Below are 21874 nucleotides of genomic sequence, written 5' to 3'. Positions count from 1 at the left end.
AGTGAAATGACTTTCAGAATCCCATCATACTCCTGGAACATTCTGTACCTTGAGATGACCCATCACAAATTTGTGCATCAGGCGGTTCCACTTGGACTTCTTAAATATGGAAAGGTGTCCCATGTCATGTTGCAGAAATGAACCCTGAGCCTAGAAGAGACAGGGTTACTGTCAGAGAAGTTGACAAGTTAAGAAGAAAGTAGTAAGTGAGCCCTCTGGTAGATTTGGGAGCCCCTGGGAATATTGAGAGAGCTCTGTGTGCATCTGCCACACTTGCTGTGTTCTTTCCCATCTCTGTGCCTTTGCACAGGTGGTTCTGTTAGCTGACAATACTCTTCTCTCAACTGTCACAACCTCCAGTGTGGAATGGAAGGAGGATGCCTTTGGAGTCAGGTTGACTAGGGCTCTAAACTGTCCTTCACCACTTTACAGGTTATACAACTCTTGGCAAGCTAGTCGGTACCTCTGAACTCAGTTCTTTGTTTGAGAAGCAGGGATTGTACTATACCTTGTTCATTCAGCTGTTTTGCAGCTGAATACATGTAAAATTCCTGATAATGCTAAGCAGCCAAATATTTGTTTCCTTTCTTGATTCCAAAAGTTGCTTTTCAAAGAATAAAGCAAGTTGACTTTTCAAGAAAAAAATGAGCAGATAAAATTTTGTAATTAACACTGATGTTAATTCTCCATGAAGTCATCCCCAGTTGCCTCAATTAGAGTTAGATACCTCTTTCTGCTCCAACAGCACATGCTTGTTTCTTTTCCTCCTGCCTTATATCATATCTAGATATTTCAATGACCAGCTCCTCCCTTGGAAGACCATTTCCCAAGTGCAGGGCCAGGGTGTTTCCCTTTGTGTCCACAATACAGTGTTGTGGTCATAGAATGCCATCTTCAGAGATCTGTGCTTCATTCAAAGGATTTATCAATTGCCCTGCTACATGCCAGTTGCTGATTGCCATTTCTGGTAGAATACATGATCATTCAGTTCAGTTCAGTCGCTCAGTCACGTCCAACTCTTTGCGACCCCATGAATCGCAGCCTCCTGTCCATCACCAACTCCTGGAGTTCACTCAGACTCACGTCCATCAAGTTGGTGATGCCATCCAGCCATCTCATCGTCGGTCGTCCCCTTCTCTTCCTGCCCCCAATCCCTCCCAGCATCAGAGTCTTTTCCAATGAGTCAACTTTCAGCATGAGGTGACTAAAGTAATGGAGCTTCAGCTTTAGAATCATTCCCTCCAAAGAAATCCCAGGGCTGATCTCCTTTAGAATATACTGGCTAGATCTCCTTGCAGTCCAAGGGACTCTCAGGAGTTTTCTCCAACACCACAGTTCAAAAGCATCAATTCTTCGGCGCTCAGCCTTCTTCACAGTCCAACTCTCGCATCCATACATGACCACTGGAAAAAACATCCTATTATCATGTAATAATAAATAGACTCTCTTCATAGACTGGTGTACTGATAAGTATTGGTGAAATGAGGCTTTTGGCCATGGTCTCAGGTAATTTTTAAAAAAAATACAAATATATAACTTCTTTTTAGTAGAATCTTTTTTTTAAAGTAGAAGAATGTTTAAACAGCATGTATAAATAGTGATATATATATATACACACATATATATATATATATATATACACATATATATACACACACACACACACGTATAGGTATAAATTAATGTGGGGCTTCCTTTCTTCGTGGTGGCTAAGACAGAAAAGAATCTGCCTGCAATGTGGGAGACTCAGATTTGATCCCTGGGTCAGGAAGATTCCCTGGTAAAGGGAATGGCAACCTACTCCAGTATTCTTGCCTGAGGAAATCCATGGACAGAGGAGCCAGTTATAGTCCATGGGGTCAAAAAGGTTGGAAACAACTGAGCGATTAAAAAGAGAACAAAATAAACTCACGTGTGTACCTATAGTCTTAAGAAAATCATTGAACAACCATGAAAAATGTTGGTTGGTTAATGAACGAAAAACAAAGGTGAAGGTTACGTGGCCTAGAAAGGAACTTCAGTTTCTGACATTGTGCGGATAACGTCGGGCAAAGAGCAGCAGCTATCAAGGATATTTACCACATGCCAGTCTCTGTGCTAAGTACTCTACAGAGTAACTTGTTTAGTTCTCCTCAGAATATTTCCATAAAAAATTGTTACCCCATGTTACAGATAAGAGAACTGGGGCCCTGTGGGTTTTGATAACTTAGCTTGACAGGAAGTGCCAGGCAGCCACTGATACCCATGTAAAGAGAGCAGAAAAATTCTGAGGCTTCCCATAGAGCCACTGCCTGGGCTTAAGATACCTACTTACCTGAGCAACCGTGAGAAGAAAAGAAATGAATATTGTGATAAGCCAGCCACTGCCAAAATGCCACACTATTACCCAAGCCAGGGCCTCCAAAATCAAGATCTGGGTGAGGTGAAGGAAGAAGAACCCCAGGTTGGCATTGAACATATTCAAGGTCTCTAATGTCCTCCTCAGTTCTTGGAAATCTTCCACCAACCGGGCCTGTGAAATAAGCATGCAAGAAAGGAATTAGTTCCTTCAGTGGAAAGGGAGCACAGATGAGCATGTATTATTAATCTATTTTATCAATGTATGATACCTTAATTTTATGAATAGACATTTATTTATTTAATAAATTTAATTAGGCATAATTTAAACAAGAAAACGAAACCTTAAAAAATTAACAGAAAGCAAAATGCTTAAAACAAGTTATGATAATATATTTTTTTTGAGAAGAGACAAATGAGTAGTGATTTGTAAACTGTCCTCACATTGTAATGGGACTTATAACTTACTTCTTTTTTGGGGGATGGAGGAGGTTCAGTGAACAGATACATAACTTTAACAATTCTTCTTAAAACTGATTAATTAAACAAATTTGATGCAGATAATTTCTTTTGAGGTCTTTATTGAATTTGTGGCAATATTGCTTTTATTTTACTTTTTTGGGTTTTTGGGGGCTGTGAAGCATGTGAGATCTGGATTCCCTGATGAGGGATCAAAGCTGCACCCCCTGCATTGAAAGGAGAAGTCTTAACAACTGAACTGCCAGGGAAAACCCCTTAAATTAATTTTCCACTTTTCCAAACCAAAAGGTTTATTGAAGTATAGTTGATTAACAATGTTGTATTGGTTTCAGGTGTACAGCAAATCATATATATATACACACACACACACACACACACATATTGTTTCTTCAGATTCCATCCCATTGTAGACCATTGTGAGATATTGAATATAGATCCCTGCCGAAGAGTAGGTCCTTGTTGTTTGTCTGTTTTGTATGTAGAAGTGTGTAGCTATTAATAATAATTGCCTTTTTAAATCAATGTGTTGTTTGATCTCTGATTATACTTTGGGGAACTTTGCTATCTATACGGATCTGTGTTACTTTCTATGTTATAATCTGTTTAGTGTGTGCAAAAGACTCCTCTATGAAAGATAGCGTTCACTTAGATTAGCTCAAAGGGTGAATTTCTTGTGAGATGCTCAGAAGCTCTGCAGGAACGAGACAGGGTGCCCTTGGTATTTGTTGGGTGTCTATTGGCTGAAGGAGTCCTTACTCTGTGTACATGTACTGTGCTTACGTATGTACGTCAAGTGCTAGCATGGATTTATGAACTTGCACATACTCGAGAGTCAGCGAAAGGCCTGGGAAGAACTATCTCCTTAGCTTAATAACTATAGTGGGTTTGAAACTCAGACTGTTGAGAAAGTGACCAGGGTGTAAGAATGAAAACTTGATTGTTCAGATGTAAAAGAAAAGAGTAAAATTTGAAACGTTAATACAAAAAAAAGCTATGAACAATCCTAGAAGCAAGAAAATTCATTTCAAGATTCACTGATACAACTTTTTTTTTTTTAGTTTTTTATTTTTTAAATTTTAATATCTTTAATTCTTACATGCGTTCCCAAACAGGAACCCCCTTCCCACCTCCCTCCCCATAACATATCTCTGGGTCATCCCCATGCACCAGCCCCAAGCATGCTGCATCCTGCGTCAGACATAGACTGGCGATTCAATTCTTACATGATAGTATACATGTTAGAATGTCATTCTCCCAAATTATCCCACCCTCTCCCTCTCCCTCTGAGTCCAGAGGTCCGTTATACACATCTGTGTCTCTTTCCCTGTCTTGCATACAGGGTCGTCATTGCCATCTTCCTAAATTCCATATATATGTGTTAGTATACTGTATTGGTGTTTTTCTTTCTGGCTTACTTCACTCTGTATAATCGGCTCCAGTTTCATCCATCTCATCAGAACTGATTCAAATGAATTCTTTTTTATGGCTGAGTAATACTCCATTGTGTATATGTACCACAGCTTTCTTACCCATTCATCTGCTGATGGACATCTAGGTTGTTTAAATAATCCAATACCTGGGAAGGGTCTGGATAGGCTCATCTCTAAAGACCCCATGAACATCAGAATGCTGGTGGCCACAGATAACTTTAATAGATCACACAAGTGTCCTAGTCAACAAAAGGGTTCAAAATATAGTACTTAGGTGCAAAATCAAAAATGAAAGATGATCTCTGTTCATTTCCAAGGGAAACCATTCACTAGCAGAGTAATCCAATTCTGTGCTCTGATCACTAATGCTGAAGAAGCTGAAGTTGGATGGTTCTCTAAAAATTTACAAGACCTTCTAGAACTAACACCAAAAAGAGATGTTCTTTTTATCATCAGTTCAGTTTAGTCGCTCAGTCATGTCTGACACTTTGTGACCAAATGGACTGCTGCACGCTAGGCTTCCCTGTCCATCATCAACTCCTGGAGCTTACTCAAACTTATGCCCATTTAGGTGGTGATGCCATCCAATCATCTCATCCTCTGTCATCCCCTTCTCCTCCTGCATTCAATCTATCCCAGCATCAGGGTCTTTCTAAAAGAGTCAGTTCTTCACATCAGGTAGCCAAAGTATTGCAGTTTCAGCTTCAGCATCAGTCCTTTAAATGAATATTCAGGGCTGATCTCCTTTAGGATGGACTGGTTGTATCTCCTTGCAGTCCAAGGGACTCTCAAAAGTCTTCTCCAACATCACAGTTCAAAGGCATCAATTCTTCAGTGCTTAGCTTTCCTTCATCATAGGGGATTAGAATGCAAGGGAAGTCAAAAGGTACCTGGAGTAACAGGCAAGCTTGGCCTTGGAGTACGAAATGAAGCTCAGCAGAGGCTAACAGAGTTTGCCCAAGAGAACAGACCGGTCATAACAAACACCCTCTTCCAACAACATGGTAGATGACTCTACACATGGACATCACCTGATAGCCAATACCAAAATCAGATTGATTATATTCTTTGCAGCCAAAGATAGAGAAGCTCTATACAGTCAGCAAAAACAAGACCAGGAGCTGATTATGGCTCAGATCATGAACTCCTTATTGCCAAATTCAGACTGAAATTGAAGAAAGTAGGGGAAACCACTAGGCCATTCATGTATGACCTAAAGTAAATCAGTTGCAGTTATACAGTGGAAGTGAGAAATAGATTCAAGGGATAACATCTGATAGACAGAGTGCCTGAAGAACTACGGACCTAGGTTCATAAATTGTACTGGAGGTGGTGATCAAAATCATCCCAAGGACAATCACTGCAAAATGGCAAAGCAGTGTTTGAGGAGCCCTTACATATATCTGAGAAAAGAAGAGAAGTGAAAGGCAAAGGAGAAAAAGAAAGATATACCTATCTGAATGCAGAATTCCAAAGAATAGCAAGGAGAGACAAGAAAGCCTTCCTCACTGATCAATGCAAAGAAATAGTACAATAAAGGACAATAAAGCACAATAAAGGACAGAAACCATATGGACATAACAGAAGCAGAGGATATCCAGAAGAGGTGGTAAGAATACAGAGAAGAACTATACAAAAAAGATCTTGATGAACCAGATAACCATGATGGTTTTGCAATCACTCACCTAGAGCCAAACATGCTGGAGTGTGAAGTCAAGTAGGCCTTAGGAAGCATCACTACCAACAAAGGTAGCAGAAGTGATAGAATTCCAGCTGAGCTATTTCAAATCCTAAAAGATGATGCTGTTAAAGTGCTGCATTCAATATGCCAGCAAACATGGGAAACTCAGCAGTGGCCACAGGACCAGAGAAATCAATTTTCATCCCAATCCCAAAGGAAGGCAATGCCAAAGGATGTTCAAACTTCTGCACAATTGCAGTCACTTCACCCGCTAACAAAAGAATTCTTAAAATTCTCCAATCTAGGCTTCAACAATATGTGAACCAAGAACTTCCAGATCTTCCAGCTGAATCTAGAAGAGGCAGAGAATCCAGCAATCAAATTGGTAATATCTGTTGGATCATAGAGAAAGCAAGGGAATTCCAAAAGACATCTACTTCTGCTTCACTCACTATGCTAAAGGCTTTGACAATGCGGATCATAGCAAACTGTGGAAAATTCTTCAATCGCTGGGAATACCAGACTGCCTTAGCTGCCTACTGAGTAACCTGTATGTAGGTCAAGAGGTAACAGAATTGGACATGGAACAACTGAGTGGTTCCAAAATGGGAAAGGAGCACATCAAGGCTGTATGCTGTCACCCTGCTTATTTAACTTCTATGCAGACTATATAATGAGAAATATTGGGCTGGATGAAGCAGAAGCTGGAATCAAGATTGCCAGGAGAAAAATCAATAACCTCATATATGCAGATGACAGCACCCTTACGGCAGAAAGTGAAGAGGACCTGAAGAGCCTCTTGATGAAGGTGAAAGAGGAGAGTGAAAAAGATGGTTTAAAATTCAAGATTCAAAAATGAAGATCACGGCAACTGGTCCCATGATTTCATGACAAATAGATGGGTAAACAATAAAAACAGTGACAGACTTTATTTTCTTGGGCTCCCAGATCACTGCAGACTATGACTGCAGCCATGAAACTGAACCTGGCTTGCTCCTTGGAAGAAAAGACAAAACTAGACAACATTTTAAAAAGCAGAGACGTTCCTTTGCCAACAAGTGACTGTCTAGTCAAAGCTATGGTTTTTCTAGTAGTAATGTATGGATGTGAGAATTGGACTATAAAGACATCTGGGGACCGAAGTATTGATGCTTGAACTGTTGTGTTGGAGAAGACTCTTTCGAGTCCCTTGGAGTGCAAGAAGATCAAGCCAGTCAATCCTAATGGAAATCAGTCTTGAATATCCATTGGAAGGGCTGATGTTGAAGCTGAAGTTCCAATCCTTTGACCACATAATAGGAAGAGCTGACTCATTGGAAAAGACTCTAATGCTGGGAAAGATTGAAGGTATGAGGAAAAGGGGACAACAGAAAATGAGATGGCTGGATGGCATCACCGACTCAGTGGATATGAGAGTTTGAACAAGCTCTGGGAGATGGTGAAGGACAGGGGAGCCTGGCGTGCTGCAGTCCATGAGGTCACAAAGAGTCAGACACACCTAGCAACTGAACAACAGCAACAGGGTGTTTCCAAGCTTGGCTGATTTTACCATCACAGTCACTGTACTGTTGGGGATCACTAAAGCCCAGAAGAGTGATTAATGTGAAATCCTCAGCAAGTGATGGAAGCTGGACTTTAGCCTGTACTTCCTGACATTCAGTTTTGTGCTCAAACACTAATTGTCTATATACATATCTCCGGGTAATCACAGATGCACAAAGAAAATTCATATCAGCTCTTTACCCTCAGGGATCAACACTGTTTTAGATAATGAACAATTATAGCTCTCAACCATGAATGGGATTATGTTTTCCTTAGAGAAAATATTTAGGGAAAACAACAAAGCTCTGCATCATTTCCTCTTTTTACCCTAGTGCGTCCTGCCCTAAATGACTCTGTAAACTTAGAGGCTTGCAAGTTACTTGTGTGACTGCTAAGTTTATGATAATTGTAGTCTCTAAAGTTTATTGAATATTTTCTACATTCCGGGCGCTGTTCTAAGCACTTTAAATGCCTTTAACTCTTTCAGTAATCTCCCAATAACACTTATATGGTTGATTCTATTGTTGCTATTTTACACAGAGAGACACTGAACCACAGACAGGTTTGGTAACTGGCCTAGACTCATATTCCACAGTCTCAAGCCCTTCAAAGTCAGGGTCCCAAGACGGATGGACCATGGTGGAAAGTTGTGACCAAACACGGTCAGAAGGGAATGGCAAACCACTTCAGCATTCTTGCCTCAAGAATCCCATGAACAGTATGAAAAGGCGAAAGCTATGACACTGAAAGATGACCCCCCTCCCCCCCAGGTAAGTAGATGTCCAATATACTACTGGGAAACTGTGGAGAAATAGCACCAGAAAGAATATGAGACTAGGCCAAGGCAGAAATGACACCCAGTTATGGATGTGTTTAGTGGGGAAAGTAAAGCCTGATGATGTAAACAACAATATTGCATAGAGACCTGGAAAGTTAGGTCCATGAATCAAGGGAAACTGCACGTGGGCAAGCAGGAGATGGCAAGAGCGAACATCAACATTTTAGGAATCAGTGAACTACAGTGTAAGGGAATAGGTGAATTTAATTCATATGACCATTGTATCTACTACTGTGGTCAAGAATCCCTTAGAAGAAATGGAGTAGCTCTCATAGTCAACAAAAGAGTCTAAAATGTAGTACTTGGGTGCAGTCTCAAAAATGAGAGTATGATCTCTGTTCGATTCCAAGGCAAACCATTCAGTATCACAGTAATCCAAATCTATGCCCTGACCCCTAATGCTGAAGAAGCTGAATTTGAATGGTTCTCTGAAGTCCTACCACACCTTCTAGAACTAACACCAAAAAAAGATATCCTTTTCATCATAGGGAATTGGAACACAAAAGTAGGAAGTCAAGAGATACCTGGAGTAATAGGCAAGCTTGGCCTCGGAGTACAAAATGAAACTAGGCAAAGGCCAACACATTTTTGCCAAGAGGATGCACTGGTTAAAGCAAACACCCTCTTCCAACAACACAAGAAACGGCTCTACACATGGACATCACCAGATCGTCAATACTGAAGCCAGATTGACTATATTCATTGTGGCCAAAGATGGAGAAGCTCTATACATCAGCAAAAACAAGACCGCGAGTTGATTATGGCTAAGATCACGAACTCCTTATTGCCAAATTCAGACTGAAATTGAAAAAAGTAGGGAAAACCACTAAGCCATTCAGGTAGGAACTTGCAGTAATACAGTGGAAGTGACAAATAAATTCAAGGGATGGGATCTGATAGAGCGCCTGAAGAACTATGGACAGAGGTTCATAACATTGTACTGGAGGTGGTGATCAAACTCATCCCCAAGGAAAAGAAAAGCCAAATGGCAAATGGGATCTGAAGAGGCCTTACAAATATCTGAGAAAAGAAAAGAAGAAAAAGGCAAAGGAGAAAAGGAAAGATATACCCAACTGAATGCAGAGTTCCAGAGAATAGCAAGTAGAGATAAGAAAGCATTCTTACGCGAACATAGCAAGAAGTAGAGGAAAATGATAGAATGGGAAAAACTAGAGATCTCTTCAACAAAATTGGAGATGTCAAGGGAACATTTCATGCAAAGATGGGCACAATAAAGGACAGAAATGGTAAAGACGTCACCGAAAAGAAGATAGTAAGAAGATGTGGCAAGAATAAAGAGAATTCTACAAAAAAAGTTCTAATGATCCAGATAACCACAATGATATGGTCATTCACCTAGAGCCAAACATTTTGGAGTGTGAAGTCAAGTAGGCCTTAGAAAGCACTGATATGAAAAATGCTAATGGAGGTGATTTAATGCTAATAGGGGTGGTGTAATTCCAGCTGAACTATTTGAAATCCCAAAAGATAATGCTATTATAGTGCTACACTCGATATGCTAGCAAATTTGGAAAACTCAGCAGTGGTCACAGGACTTGAAAAATCAGTTTTCATTCCAATCCCAAAGAAAGTTAAGACCAAAGAACATTCAAAATACCACATAATTGCTCTCATTTCACATGCTAGCAAGGTAATGCTCAAAATCTTTCAAACTAGGCTTCAACAGTGCATGAACTGAGAACTTCCAGATATACAAGTTGGATTTAAAAAAAGGAAGAGGAATCAAAAAGTCAAATTACCAATATCTGTTGGATCATGGAAAAAGCAAGCGACTTAAAAAAACAAAAACAAAAACAAAACCTGCTTCACTGACTACTCTAACATTCCTCTGGGTTTATTGTTTCTTCTGACCCTTTGTGGATCGCAACAATCTGTGGAAAACTCATAACAAAATGGGAGTACTAGACCATCTTTCCTGCCTCCTGAGAAACCTGTATGCAGGTCAAGAAGCAACAGTTCGAACCAGACTTGGAACAATGGACTGGTTCCAAATTGGGAAAGGAGTATGTCGAGGCTGTATATTATCACCCTGCATATTTAAATTATATGCAGAGTATATCATGTGAAATGCTGTGCTGGATGAAGCAGAAGCTGGAATCAAAATTGCTGGGAGAAATATCAACAACTTCAGATAAGATCATGCCACTCTAATGGCAGAAAGTGAAGAGGAATTAAAGAGTCTGTTGATGAAGGTGAAAGAGGAGGGTAAAAAAGCTGGCTTCAAACTCAACATTCAAACAATGAAGATCATGGCATTCAGTCCAATCACTTTATGGCAAATAGATGGGGAAAAATAGAAACAGTGACAGACTTTATTTTCTTGGGCTCCAAAAGTCACTGAAGCTGGTGACTGCAGCCATGAAATTAAAAGATGCTTGCTCCTTGGAAGAAAAGCAGTGACAAACCTAAATAGCATATTCAAAAGCAGAGACATTACTTTGCCAACAAATGTCCATATAGTCAAAGTTATGGGTTTTCCAGTAGTCAGGTATGGATGTGAGAGTTGGACATGAAAGAAGGCTGAGCATCAAAGAATCGTTGCTTTTGAACTGCGGTGTTGGAGAAAACTCTTGAGTGTCCCCTGGACAGCATGGAGATCAAACCTATCAGCCCTATAGGAAATTAACCCTGAATTTGCATTGAAATGACTGATGGTTGAGCTGAAGCTCCAATACATTGGCCACCTGATGGAAAGAACCAACTCATTGTAAAAGACCCTGGTGCCTGGAAAGGTTGAGAACAGGAAGAGCAGAGGGCGACAGAGGATGAGATGGTTGGATGGCATCATGGACTCAATGGACATGAGTTCAAGCAAACTCTGGGAGATAGTGTAGGAACATGTAGGCCTGGTGTGCTGCAGTTCACAGGGTCGCGAAGAGTCAGGCATGACTTACTGACCGAACAACAATATCTCGGCTCCTACACCTTGTCATAGGAACCGGGCTGTGTCCAGGCTGTGTGCCTGATGGCCCACTCATCTCAGTACCGTGCGTTGCTTCCTGACACACAGCCTTGAGGGAAGCACATGGACCTCAGGAGTGAGCCTAAGTATTCGTCTTGGGCCGGCACTTAACCAGTCCTCTTTCCTCAGATTCCTGCTATCCCCTTGTGAGTTTGTTTCTTCATTTCTTAAAATGGAAATATAATTCATATTCTTTCTGCCGCACAGTGATATCTGGATCACCACCTTGTACAAAGTATTTCAAAAGAATGGTACAATTGTAAGCTGTTTTAAAACATGAAGTGCAAAAAAAAGTGCTTAATATTACCTAAAATCCCTTTAAGCTTTGTGTGCAACCATTCTAGTGAATTCTAGTCTTATGGAGGCCCTGCCCTTTGAAGACAGTTTTTCAGTCAACCAAAGTCTTGGTGAAATAAAAAAGTGGTGCTTTTCGTGGGGAATACCCAAAGGTCTGGAGCCAGGAAGAGGTGAGCTGGAGTTCCTGTCTTTGCTTTACAGAAGGTAGTTTATTCTCCTGGAACTGTAATTTCTCCAATTGTAAAAAGAACTATAATTAGGATATAGTCACATCATTGATTCAACAGCTATTTATGGAATTCCTACTACAGGTCCAATCCTGCACCGGTAGGTACTGAGGACTGAGGGATGAGCAAAATTGACATAGTCTCTGCTCTCATGGAAACTGGTTTAACAGGGAACATCAAACAATTGTAAGCAGTCATGGAAAAAGAAGTTACTTGTAAGTTGTGTGGCAAGAAGTAGGTAGTTAGAAACATGGAATTACCGTTTGGCACAGGGCCAAGCATCCCATTCCTTTGTTTCTCAGAGGCTTAAGAATTCTGAGGATCTCAGGAGGATGTCATTATTTTGAAATATTTGGAATCCACTCATTTATGCTATTTGGAGAAGGCAATGGCAACCCACTCCAGTACTCTTGCCTGGAAAATCCCAAGGATGGAGGAGCCTGGTGGGCTGCAGTCCATGGGGTTGCTAAGAGTCGGACACGACTAAGTGACTTCACTTTCCCTTTTCACTTTCATGCACTGGAGAAGGAAATGGCAACCCACTCCAGTGTTCTTGCCTGGAGAATCCCAGGGACGGGGGAGCCTGGTGGGCTGCCGTCTATGGGATCGCATGGAGTCGGACATGACTGAAGTGACTTAGCAGCATTTATGCTATTGCAGGTTCTCCCAGGCAGAATGGCTGGTTTCCCACAGAAAATGATAAGTTGGCCCTGAAATATACCTCTTCCTCATCTCTCCACATACTCTTGGGTCCCGAGACCTCACTCACATTTTTGTTTCTCTCCTGATTGGGCTCTTCTGGAGCAAGCTCTCCGATGAGCAGTGGTTTAAGGTACAACCGCACAATGTCAGGGTCCAGATGCATGGCTCTGAAGACGTCCTGTGAATCAGAGAGAACTGTTAGAGGCTTAAAAATGACATGCTTACTTACAGATATCTCCCCTTTCTTACCTCATTCTGTACCAACCTTAGGAATCAGCACAGACTATGTTATAGAGCATTTACTTCTAACTCTAGGTTGACACTTCAAGTTCATTGATCAGTGTTACCCTTGAAATTCTTCTATGAGAGCCTCACACTGGAGATCCACCCACTGAGTGCATGGCTTACTAGGCAAGTCCTGGGTGGAAAGTTGATCCCCAAGCATTGGAAGAGATCGTTGTTTATTTTATTGAGCATGAGAAGAAGTAGTTGGCTTTGAGATTGTGGGCCATGGTGAATCTTTAGAGTCAAACCTCAGGCTTGGTGTGGAAGTTGCCCACACCGTTTGGAGCGTGCAGAAACCAAGACTGCCTATACAAACCACGTCTATCAGTTTCCCTTTTAGTTCTTGGTCAAGGACCAGGGGACAGAGGCTCTTGAATTGAGTTATTTCCAAGGAAAGACAAGTTAAAGTTGATGATGATAACAAATGTCTAAGAGAGCATGGGAGCAAAGCCCTCCAACCCTTAGTTGTCTAAAGTGGCACTTTCTTGGCTAAGTTTATCACTGAAGAAGCCTTAGCATTCTTTCTAAAAGAAAAACAAACGAACAAACAAAAAAGCACCATAGCATTCTTTGTAGGGGCTGGAGACAGGCACAAAATAGAGCTGACCCACTATATTTTTCCAACTGCACTCTCATGTTAAGTAGTAACAACAAGTGGCTATGAGAAGCAGTGTTGATTCTCATGTCCTGCTTAAGTTTGGAAATAAGACATAGACCTTTTTTTTTTTTTTTTTTTCCTCCAGGGATTTAAACTGCTTTGGGGGAAGGAGGTTTCTCCAAGAGTAAGACACTGGACTTCTTGCTATTATGGTTTTGAGAATAGGAATGGTCAATATGAAGAAAAATAACCAAGGTTTATTAATTTGAATATGTGGAATCCACACACAATACCCTGGAGTGGTGGTGTTGCAGAGTGCTGATTAAGAAACTGGATCCCCGAGCAGCCTTCCTACACATAAGTCTATGCTTGCTGTGTAATTGTGGACAAGTCTCTTGACCAGTCCATACTCCTGTTTTCTCTTCCCTAACATGGGAGTGAGGGTAATAGCTACTCAATCTATAAAGTTATAAAAATTAAGTGAGCTGATTAGAATCTGAGTGGTTTATAGTAAATTCTCAAACATATTAGCTCTCTTTCCTATACGTGTGCCTCTGGGCTTCCCTGGTGGCTCAGATGGTAAAGAATCCGCCTGCAACGCGGGAGACCCCGGTTAGATCCCTGGGTTGGGAAGATCCCCTGGAGAAGGGAATGGCACCCACTCCAGTATTCTGGGCTGGAGAATTCCATGGACAGAGGAGCCTGATGGGCTACAGTTCACGGCCTTGCAAAGAGTTGTACACGACTGAATGACTAAGATACACAGGATAAGAGCCACCTGCCTTCCTTCTCTTCAATAAAATATAACAGTTCAGAGATTTTCTTTCCATACTCCACTCGGAGTGAGCTCTGAATTGTTTTAGTGAAGACAATGAACCCTCCATCTTCAAAATCTAAAGCAACTTTAGATACATCTAGAACTACATACAAACCTACACATGGAGCATTTTCATATGTATAGGCTTGTATGTATATATATAACATGAATGAGGCTATTCAGAAGGGTGCAATATCAACTCTTTAGACTCACTCTTCTGGATTCAGTGATGGAAGAAGGGATTTGTATCCGTGAGAACCAGTCCAGGACCTGCTGCTCCTTCTGCCTTTGCACACTTGCTCTGACCCCCTTGGGAAATGCTGCTTTCAAAGATGTGTTTTCGCTGTCACATTCAACGACCCTAAAGTTAGTTTACCTAACCAGGATGAGAGTCATCTGGTGATTAACCATGTGACTAAAACATTTCAGGGTGGCCCATACTGGAAAATCATGGTCTGCCTGCTGTTAAGGAACAGAGGAGGGCGAGAAATGCTCTGAGGGATCAAGGTCAGGGTGCAGAGCAGGGGTGAGGCCCTGGACTTGCATCTTACTCTGAGAAGTCGCCCAGAGCCCTGGAACAGTTTGCTGATGCTAATATTACTCTGGGTTCACTGTTTCTTCTGATCTTCAGCAAGATTCACAGGTCAATACTGTGACAACAAAGCCTGAAGACCTACAGAGTTTTCCAGAAGAGTAAGAATTGCCCTGCTGTGTGGAACTCTTTTCATTGCATTAATGGGCAGTACAAATATGACTCAGGCAGTCTTAGAATATTCAGTTTGAAGGAATTCACTATTAGAGTCTAGATACTGAGTAAGTTGTGAAATCTTCTCAAAAGACCTTCAAAAATGAGTTGTTATTTTTTCTTAATTAACTTTATTTGACAAGCATGCTCCTCCTGAAGAAAGTCCAGGGGTAAATGAAGGGGAGAGGGAGTAACACCATGTTTTTAGTGTATCCTGTGTACAAGGCGCTCTGTGGGCCAACTCAACATCATCAACTTACTTCTGTGAGGTTCCATCATCTTTGTTATACATATAAAGACTCCAAATCTCAGAACATTGCCACAGTAAGTGGGAGAGCCGGGAACTGAACTCAAGGCTATGTGGCTTTACAGCCAGGAAGCCATAAAGGTCCATTCCCGCCTTAACATGTACAGTTCTTTTCCTGAAAGAAGGGTGACACAAGATTGTTTGGGAGGATGTTGAAATCAGTATGTGCATGCTAGGCAGTTAGTTATGTGTTTCCCCACCTTAGGTTTTAATGATGTACATCACTTTGTGGCCCCAACCTACTTCTCCAGGTTGACCTCTCACCATACGCTTCATGCCTCATCCTGTCCAGTGGAACTCTCCCTATTCGATAAACACTCCAGGACCCTGTACAGTTCTGAAGCTTTTAATACCTGCTGCTCCCTTTGCCTTGACTGCTTTCCTCCATTTTTTTTTTTTCTACTTAAAAGTTCCTTCTCAGTCTTGAACATCCAGATGAAATATGGCTTCTTAACACAGGTAGGAAAGTTATTTATGATCTCTTCTGGACTCCCATGACACTTTGTTCCTAAAGCTTTTCAAAGGATGTTGCAGTGAACCTGTGTATTCACAAAGGCCTTCTCTAGTGGTTTTTGACTTTTTTGAAGACTGAGACAATTCATTATTGATTAAATTATACCTGATGTTTTTCGCTGTGCCTGGAATATGACATGTGATCAAGAGATGTCGGATGAATAAGGGGAAGGGTGAATGAATAGAGCAGTATATGACTTCTCTAAAAAGGAGAAAGTTGAGAAGTATTGAGTTCAAAGGATATGGATCTTAAGCACTGCTGTCTCTTCCCCTCCCTCAGCATCTCTATTTTCTGATCTCTTAACTACTTTGTTATCTCTCATTTTCATCTGTTATCTTTTGATTCACTTCTCAACCATCATCTCTATTTACTAACCTATTCATAAATTAACACAGTAGCTCCTCTTAAAACTGATCATTTCCCAAACAGTATCAGCAGAGAGGAAAGATGTGATTATCTTTGCTTTCACAGTGACTTTGAAATCCTGCTGATTTTTTGCTGATATTTAATGGGGTCTGGAAGTGTGCCCATTATTGGAAGAGCAGTATGATCCCTAGTGGGAGAGACAAGTATGTAAAGTGAGAAGGCCTGAGAAGGATCATGCCTTATAATTTAACTACTGTATACAGGCTGTGCCCCGCATCAAGGCACTTGGCCTAGAGGGTATGTGGGTTGAAATTCAGGAGACACTCCATTTGCCAAATATTGCTCTGTAATCAATCAAAGTGTGTGCCTATTAAATTTACACCAAAATACACTATAGGGAGCAGTGCAGCATGTTGTTTATGTTGGGAAATTTGCTTAATCTCTGGAGCTTCGATTTGCTTTCTGACTGTGGATGCTGCTTAGTCGGCTCCATGGGCTCATTCATCCCTTCATTCATTTATTCCGTCATTCACTTATTCCGTCATTACAAAACCTTGCCAAAGACTTGGCCAAGCATCAGAAAGCTTAAGCTTTGGAACCAGATGCTATTAAAATGATGATGTTTTTATGTTATTATCATTATTTGGTTCCTCTGAAGTGGGTTGAAATTTCCCAAAATTCAGAAAAAAAAAAACCACCCACCCATGGTGAATTTATGTATATAGTCACAAAACAATATAACTAGAACATAGATTTTGATTTACTTATCTCAAAAAGCTCACAGGGGACTTCCCTGTCAGTCTTGTGGTTAAGACTCCATGCTTCGGATAGAGGGTGTGGGTTCCATCCCTGTTGGGCAACTAAGGTCCCACACGCCTTTCAGCACAGCTGAAAGAAAAAAAAAAAAAAACAAAACAAAACAAAAAAAAACACCTCACCAGAATATTCAATACCCAACCGCGGACACCCATTCCTACACCTTTGGGTAGTTCCTCTTCTGGTTCCTTCTCAGATCTCACCTGTTTCAAGGCAAATGCTAACTCAAGGTCCCTTATATTTCTGGGAGATCACAAGTTTTGAGTAGGCTGATTTATCTGGAGAATATAGTCTTTGCCTGCATTTGGGAAAAGAGCCACTTTGGAGTGGAGAATGTTTACATGAAGTCACCAAGATTCCCCTCCATCCACACGGATAAACAGAGGGGTATTTATTTATCTATTTATTTTTGCCATAACTCACTCTATTATTTGAGATTTTTTCCTGTGATATACTTAACTAAGCTCCAGGCCAGACTCTATCTCCACTGCCCCCACCAAACCTGTTCATCTTTCTGGCTTCATTATCTCATAATGGCAACTGCCACCCACCTACCTACATAAGGCATCCATCAGACAGTTTAGACTCCTTACTCCTGCTTCCTTACCCAGCCACTTATCCCCTATTATAAATTATGTCTCCTGGTTATCCACCCCTCTTCCTCATTTCTGTTGTCAGTGCTTTTCTCAGGACTTCAGCATGTTCCCTGGACTCTTTCCTTCGTTTTGATTCTTTTAAAAAAAAAAATGTATATGGGGCCGTAGCCTATTAACAATGTTGTGATAGTTTCAGGTGGACAGCAAAGGGACTCAGCCATACAGATGCCTGTATCCATTCTGCCTTGACTAACACTTCTTGATCTTCAGCCTTTACTTAACCACCAGGCTGACGTTTGAAAAAGAGTCCCTCTTCATGGCCTTTGCCACCCATTAGCCCTTTAACTGCACTTGTCTCTTTACTCTTGTACCTTGTTTTCAACTTGAACCATCATTCAAATGAAAATCAAATGAAAATTTAATTTTAAAGTACAAAATGTTGACAGCCCACAAAAGATGCAGTTATGACTGATGACAACTTTCCTTTTACAGGCAGCTAGAATCCTGGTTGGTTTCCCTGTAGGATTGGGTGTAGGGAGGGATGCTGGGCTAGAGAAGTGTCATTACCTGCAGTGGGAGGAGAGGAAGACCTACAGCGATGGTAAAATCCAGAGTCCTTTGCTCAGAACTCAAGACCCTTTCTCTCCCTCCTTCTCTTGTCTCTTTCTTTACCTCGCACACCCTTCATCCTCTCTTCCTCCTTCCCCTCTTCTCATCCTGAAGCCATCATATCGACCAGGATTGTGCTGAGCAAAGGATGTGGCCAGGCCGGGAGACCTATTCTGCTGGTGCTTACTCGCGCTGTGAACCTGATCTGTATGCCACCGCTGTACACCTCCTCTCTTGCCCACCCCAGCCTTGCCTCTGCTGATTCCACATGAGTCTTTTGGACCTGCACACAGCTCTATCCTCGTCCACCTTGCAGTCTTCCAAGCAGTTGAAACAAATTTTGCTATATTTCCTCCAGGCTTTTGTAAACTTTTTCCTGTCATATTGGATTTTTACTCTGATGAAGAGCTTGAGTTTCTCAGTGTCTCTCTCAGGCCCTGATGTTCAGACTTGAGGTGGCTTAGCATGCAGCTTTGGTAATAACCATGACTTTTTTGTTCTGAATTGTCTGCTCTTGTGCATACCTCACAAGAGGTGTGTGTTTACTTCTTTTGTGGAGTCCGGAAATATAGTTGACTTACTTGTATAAAACTTGGGACTTCCCAGGTTGTGCTAGTGGTAAAGAACCCACCTGCCAATGCAGGAGACATAAGAGGTGCAGGTTCGGTTCCTGGTAGGGAAGATTCCCCTGGAGGAGAGCAGGACAACCCACCCCAGTATTCTTGCCTGGAGGATCCCCAAGGACAGAAGAGCCTAGTGGGCTATAGTCCATAGGGTTGCCCAGAGTCAGAGGTGACTGAAGTAACTTAGCCCAACTTAGCATGCAGGATGCTTCATATGGACATGTTGTAATCTATGTGATTAATTCCTCTTGTTGGACATATAGGTTTTTTCTGGCTTTTCATAGGTAAGCTTTTCTAGGTGAGAAGGTCTAAGCCTTAACTTTAGTTATTAGCATTGTGCATTAGTTTTAAATCATATATTTTGAAGAAACAATCAAATAAACAATATGTTCTATAATAGGAATTGATGCACCTGTGTCTTGTATAATAGACTTACCCTCTTCCAACAACACAAGAGAAGACTCCACACATGGACATCACCAGATCGTCAACACTGATAAAAGATATATTATATTTCTGCAGCCCAAGGTGGAGAAGTTCTATAGAGTCAGCAAAACAAGCCTGGGAGCTGACTGTGGCTCAGATCATGAGCTCCTTATTAGCAAATTCAGACTTAAATAGAAGAAAGTGGGGAAGACCGTTATGCCATTCAAGTATGACCTAAATCAAATCTGTAAGTATCATTAAGTGGAATTGAGAAATAGATTCAAGGGACTAGATCTGACAGAGTGCCTGATGAGCAGATGGAGGTTCGGGACATTGTACAGGAGAAAGGGAGCAAGACCATCCCCAAGAAAAAGAAATGCAAAAATGCAAAATGGCTGTCTGAGGAGGGCTTACAAATAGCTTTGAATAGAAGAGAAGTGAAAAGCAAAGGAGTAAAGGAAAGATATATCCATTTGAATGTGGAGTTCCAAAGAATACCAAGGAGTGATAAGAAAGCCTTCCTCAGCGGTCAATGCAAAGAAATAAAGAAAACAATAGAATGGGAAAGACTAGAGATTTCTTCAAGAAAGTTAAAGATACCAAGGGAACATTTCATACAACGATGGGCTCAATAAAGGACAGAATGGTATGGACGGAACAGAAGCAGTAGATATTAAGCAGAGTTGGCAAGGATACACAGAAGAACTGTACAAAAAGATCTTCATGACCCAGATAATCATGGTGGTGTTGTCACTCAGCTAGAGCCAGACATCCTGGAATGTGAAGTCAAGTGGGCCTTAGGAAGCATCACTATGAACAAAGCTAGTGGAAGTGATGGTATTCCAGTTGAGCTATTTCAAATCCTAAAAGATGATGCTGTGAAAGTGCTGCACTCATTATGCCAGGAAATTTGGAAAACTCAGCAGTGGCCATGGGACTGGAAAAGGTCAGTTTTCATTCCTATCCCTAAGAAAGGCAATGCCAAAGAATGTTCAAACTAGGGCACAATTGCACTCATCTCACATGTTAGTAAAGTAATGCTAAAAATTCTCCAAGCCAGCCTTCAGCATTGCGTGAACCATGAACTTGCAGATTTTCAAGGTTGATTTACAAAAGGCAGAGGAACCAGAGATCAAATTGCCAACATCCGGTGGATCATCAGTAAATCAAGGGAGTTCTGGGAAAACATATTTTTCTGCTTTATTGATGATGCCAAAGCCTTTGACTGTGTGGATCACAATAAACTGTGGGAAATTATGAAAGAGATAGGAATACCAGACCACCTGACTTGCCTCTTGAGAAATCCGTATGCAGGTCAGGAAGCAACAGTTCGAACTGGACATGGAACAACAGACTGGTTCCAAATAGGAAAAGGAGTACGTCAAGGCTGTATATTGTCACCCTGCTTATTTAACTTGTATGCAGAGTATCTCATGAGAAACGCTGGGCTGGATGAAGCACAAGCTGGAACCAAGATTGCCAGGCAAAGTATCAGTAACCTCAGTTATGCAGATGACACCACTCTGTGTCACTGTACGCTTCAAACACCGCTCAACATTCTGATGCTCGCCAGATGGACTGCTGTCTACTTCACGCACTCCAGTTGTAGGAGTCTGAGAAATTTCTACTTGGGTCACGACGTTTTTTCCAGATTTTACTCACCTATTTGTAATTTCCTTCTTATAAGACAATAACTACATTTCAAAACCAAACAAATAAAACAAAAAACATAATGCCAAGAACAAAAACCAAAACCTGCAATACACATAGTATCTACTGTTAGCATCTGAGCCCACCCCAAACCCAGTGCAAATAATAGCTAGACCTGAGGCTTAATTAGCTTTCAAGTTTTTGCTGGATAGGAATACTGAAAAGTTGGTTTGGGAGGAGATGAGTGATCATGGAGCTTGAACAGGTACTTGAAATGGTTTTGGAAAGACAGCCAAGGTCCCAGCCACCCAGCACCTGGAACAGAGAGAGAGAGGGCAGGCTTTGAGCTCCTTACCGTGGCGTCTTCCCCAGCGTAGTGCTTGAGGACCTGCCTCCCACCAGGATGCCTGTCTGCCCAGCCAGTAACATCATAGACCTTGCGATTGATCACCAGCCACTGATCAGTCTTCTGATTGTGTCTCTGGATCTCCTGCCAGGTATACGTGTTGAGGCTTTTTCTGGGCAAGTTGCACTTCGCATATGCCTCTTGCCTTGCAGAGAGCTTGGCTTTCCCACTTGCTCCTGGTTTCCCGTTTGCCTGATGCTTCGCATCTAGGTCCAGCTGGCTCTCATCTACAAGGCTCCCATTGCCCTCAGGCTTTTCTTCAAATGTCATTGTCTTTGTACTTTTAGAATTTCTGGCTTGACACCTGGAATTTCTAATTCTCACCTGATTGAACTACAGAATGACCTTTTCCCTCTCCTGTGAAGTAAGAAGCCTTCAAAGAAAACTGTTTAGCCTACTTGACTCTTGGCAAACCTGATAGTGAGTTCCTTCCCAGCCTCTCACTTCTCTGTCCTGAGTCTTTTTTGTCCTGATGAAGACTTTCCCCACACTCCAGAACTTGGTCTACCTTTCTCTCTTCTCTCTGTTGGCTGATCTTTTAGCAGAGTTCTTATTCATTATTAAGTGTCCTTTAGTCAAGAGCTGAAGCCAATCACAGC

The 21874-nt window shown here is 41.5% G+C and overlaps 1 protein-coding gene across 1 annotated transcript in view; it reads right to left on the bottom strand.

Annotated features, from left to right (window-relative positions):
* The window catches only part of LOC138420236 (fatty acid desaturase 2-like protein FADS2B), a 38403-nt gene extending 16858 nt beyond the window's left edge, over positions 1-21545 (bottom strand). The window contains exons 1-4 of the mRNA XM_069553355.1: positions 21225-21545; positions 12585-12695; positions 2315-2512; positions 49-150 (exon numbers count right to left, since the gene is read on the bottom strand). Of these exons, the coding sequence (XP_069409456.1) occupies positions 49-150; positions 2315-2512; positions 12585-12695; positions 21225-21545 (732 nt within the window). The remainder of the gene's footprint in view (positions 1-48; positions 151-2314; positions 2513-12584; positions 12696-21224) is intronic.
* Between the last annotated feature and the right edge of the window lie 329 nt (positions 21546-21874).

This window comes from Ovis canadensis, chromosome 15, assembly GCF_042477335.2.
Source record: "Ovis canadensis isolate MfBH-ARS-UI-01 breed Bighorn chromosome 15, ARS-UI_OviCan_v2, whole genome shotgun sequence".
Lineage (NCBI taxonomy): Eukaryota > Metazoa > Chordata > Mammalia > Artiodactyla > Bovidae > Ovis > Ovis canadensis.
Note: the sequence above shows the minus strand (reverse complement) of the source record. Positions and strands in the feature narration are given on the sequence as shown.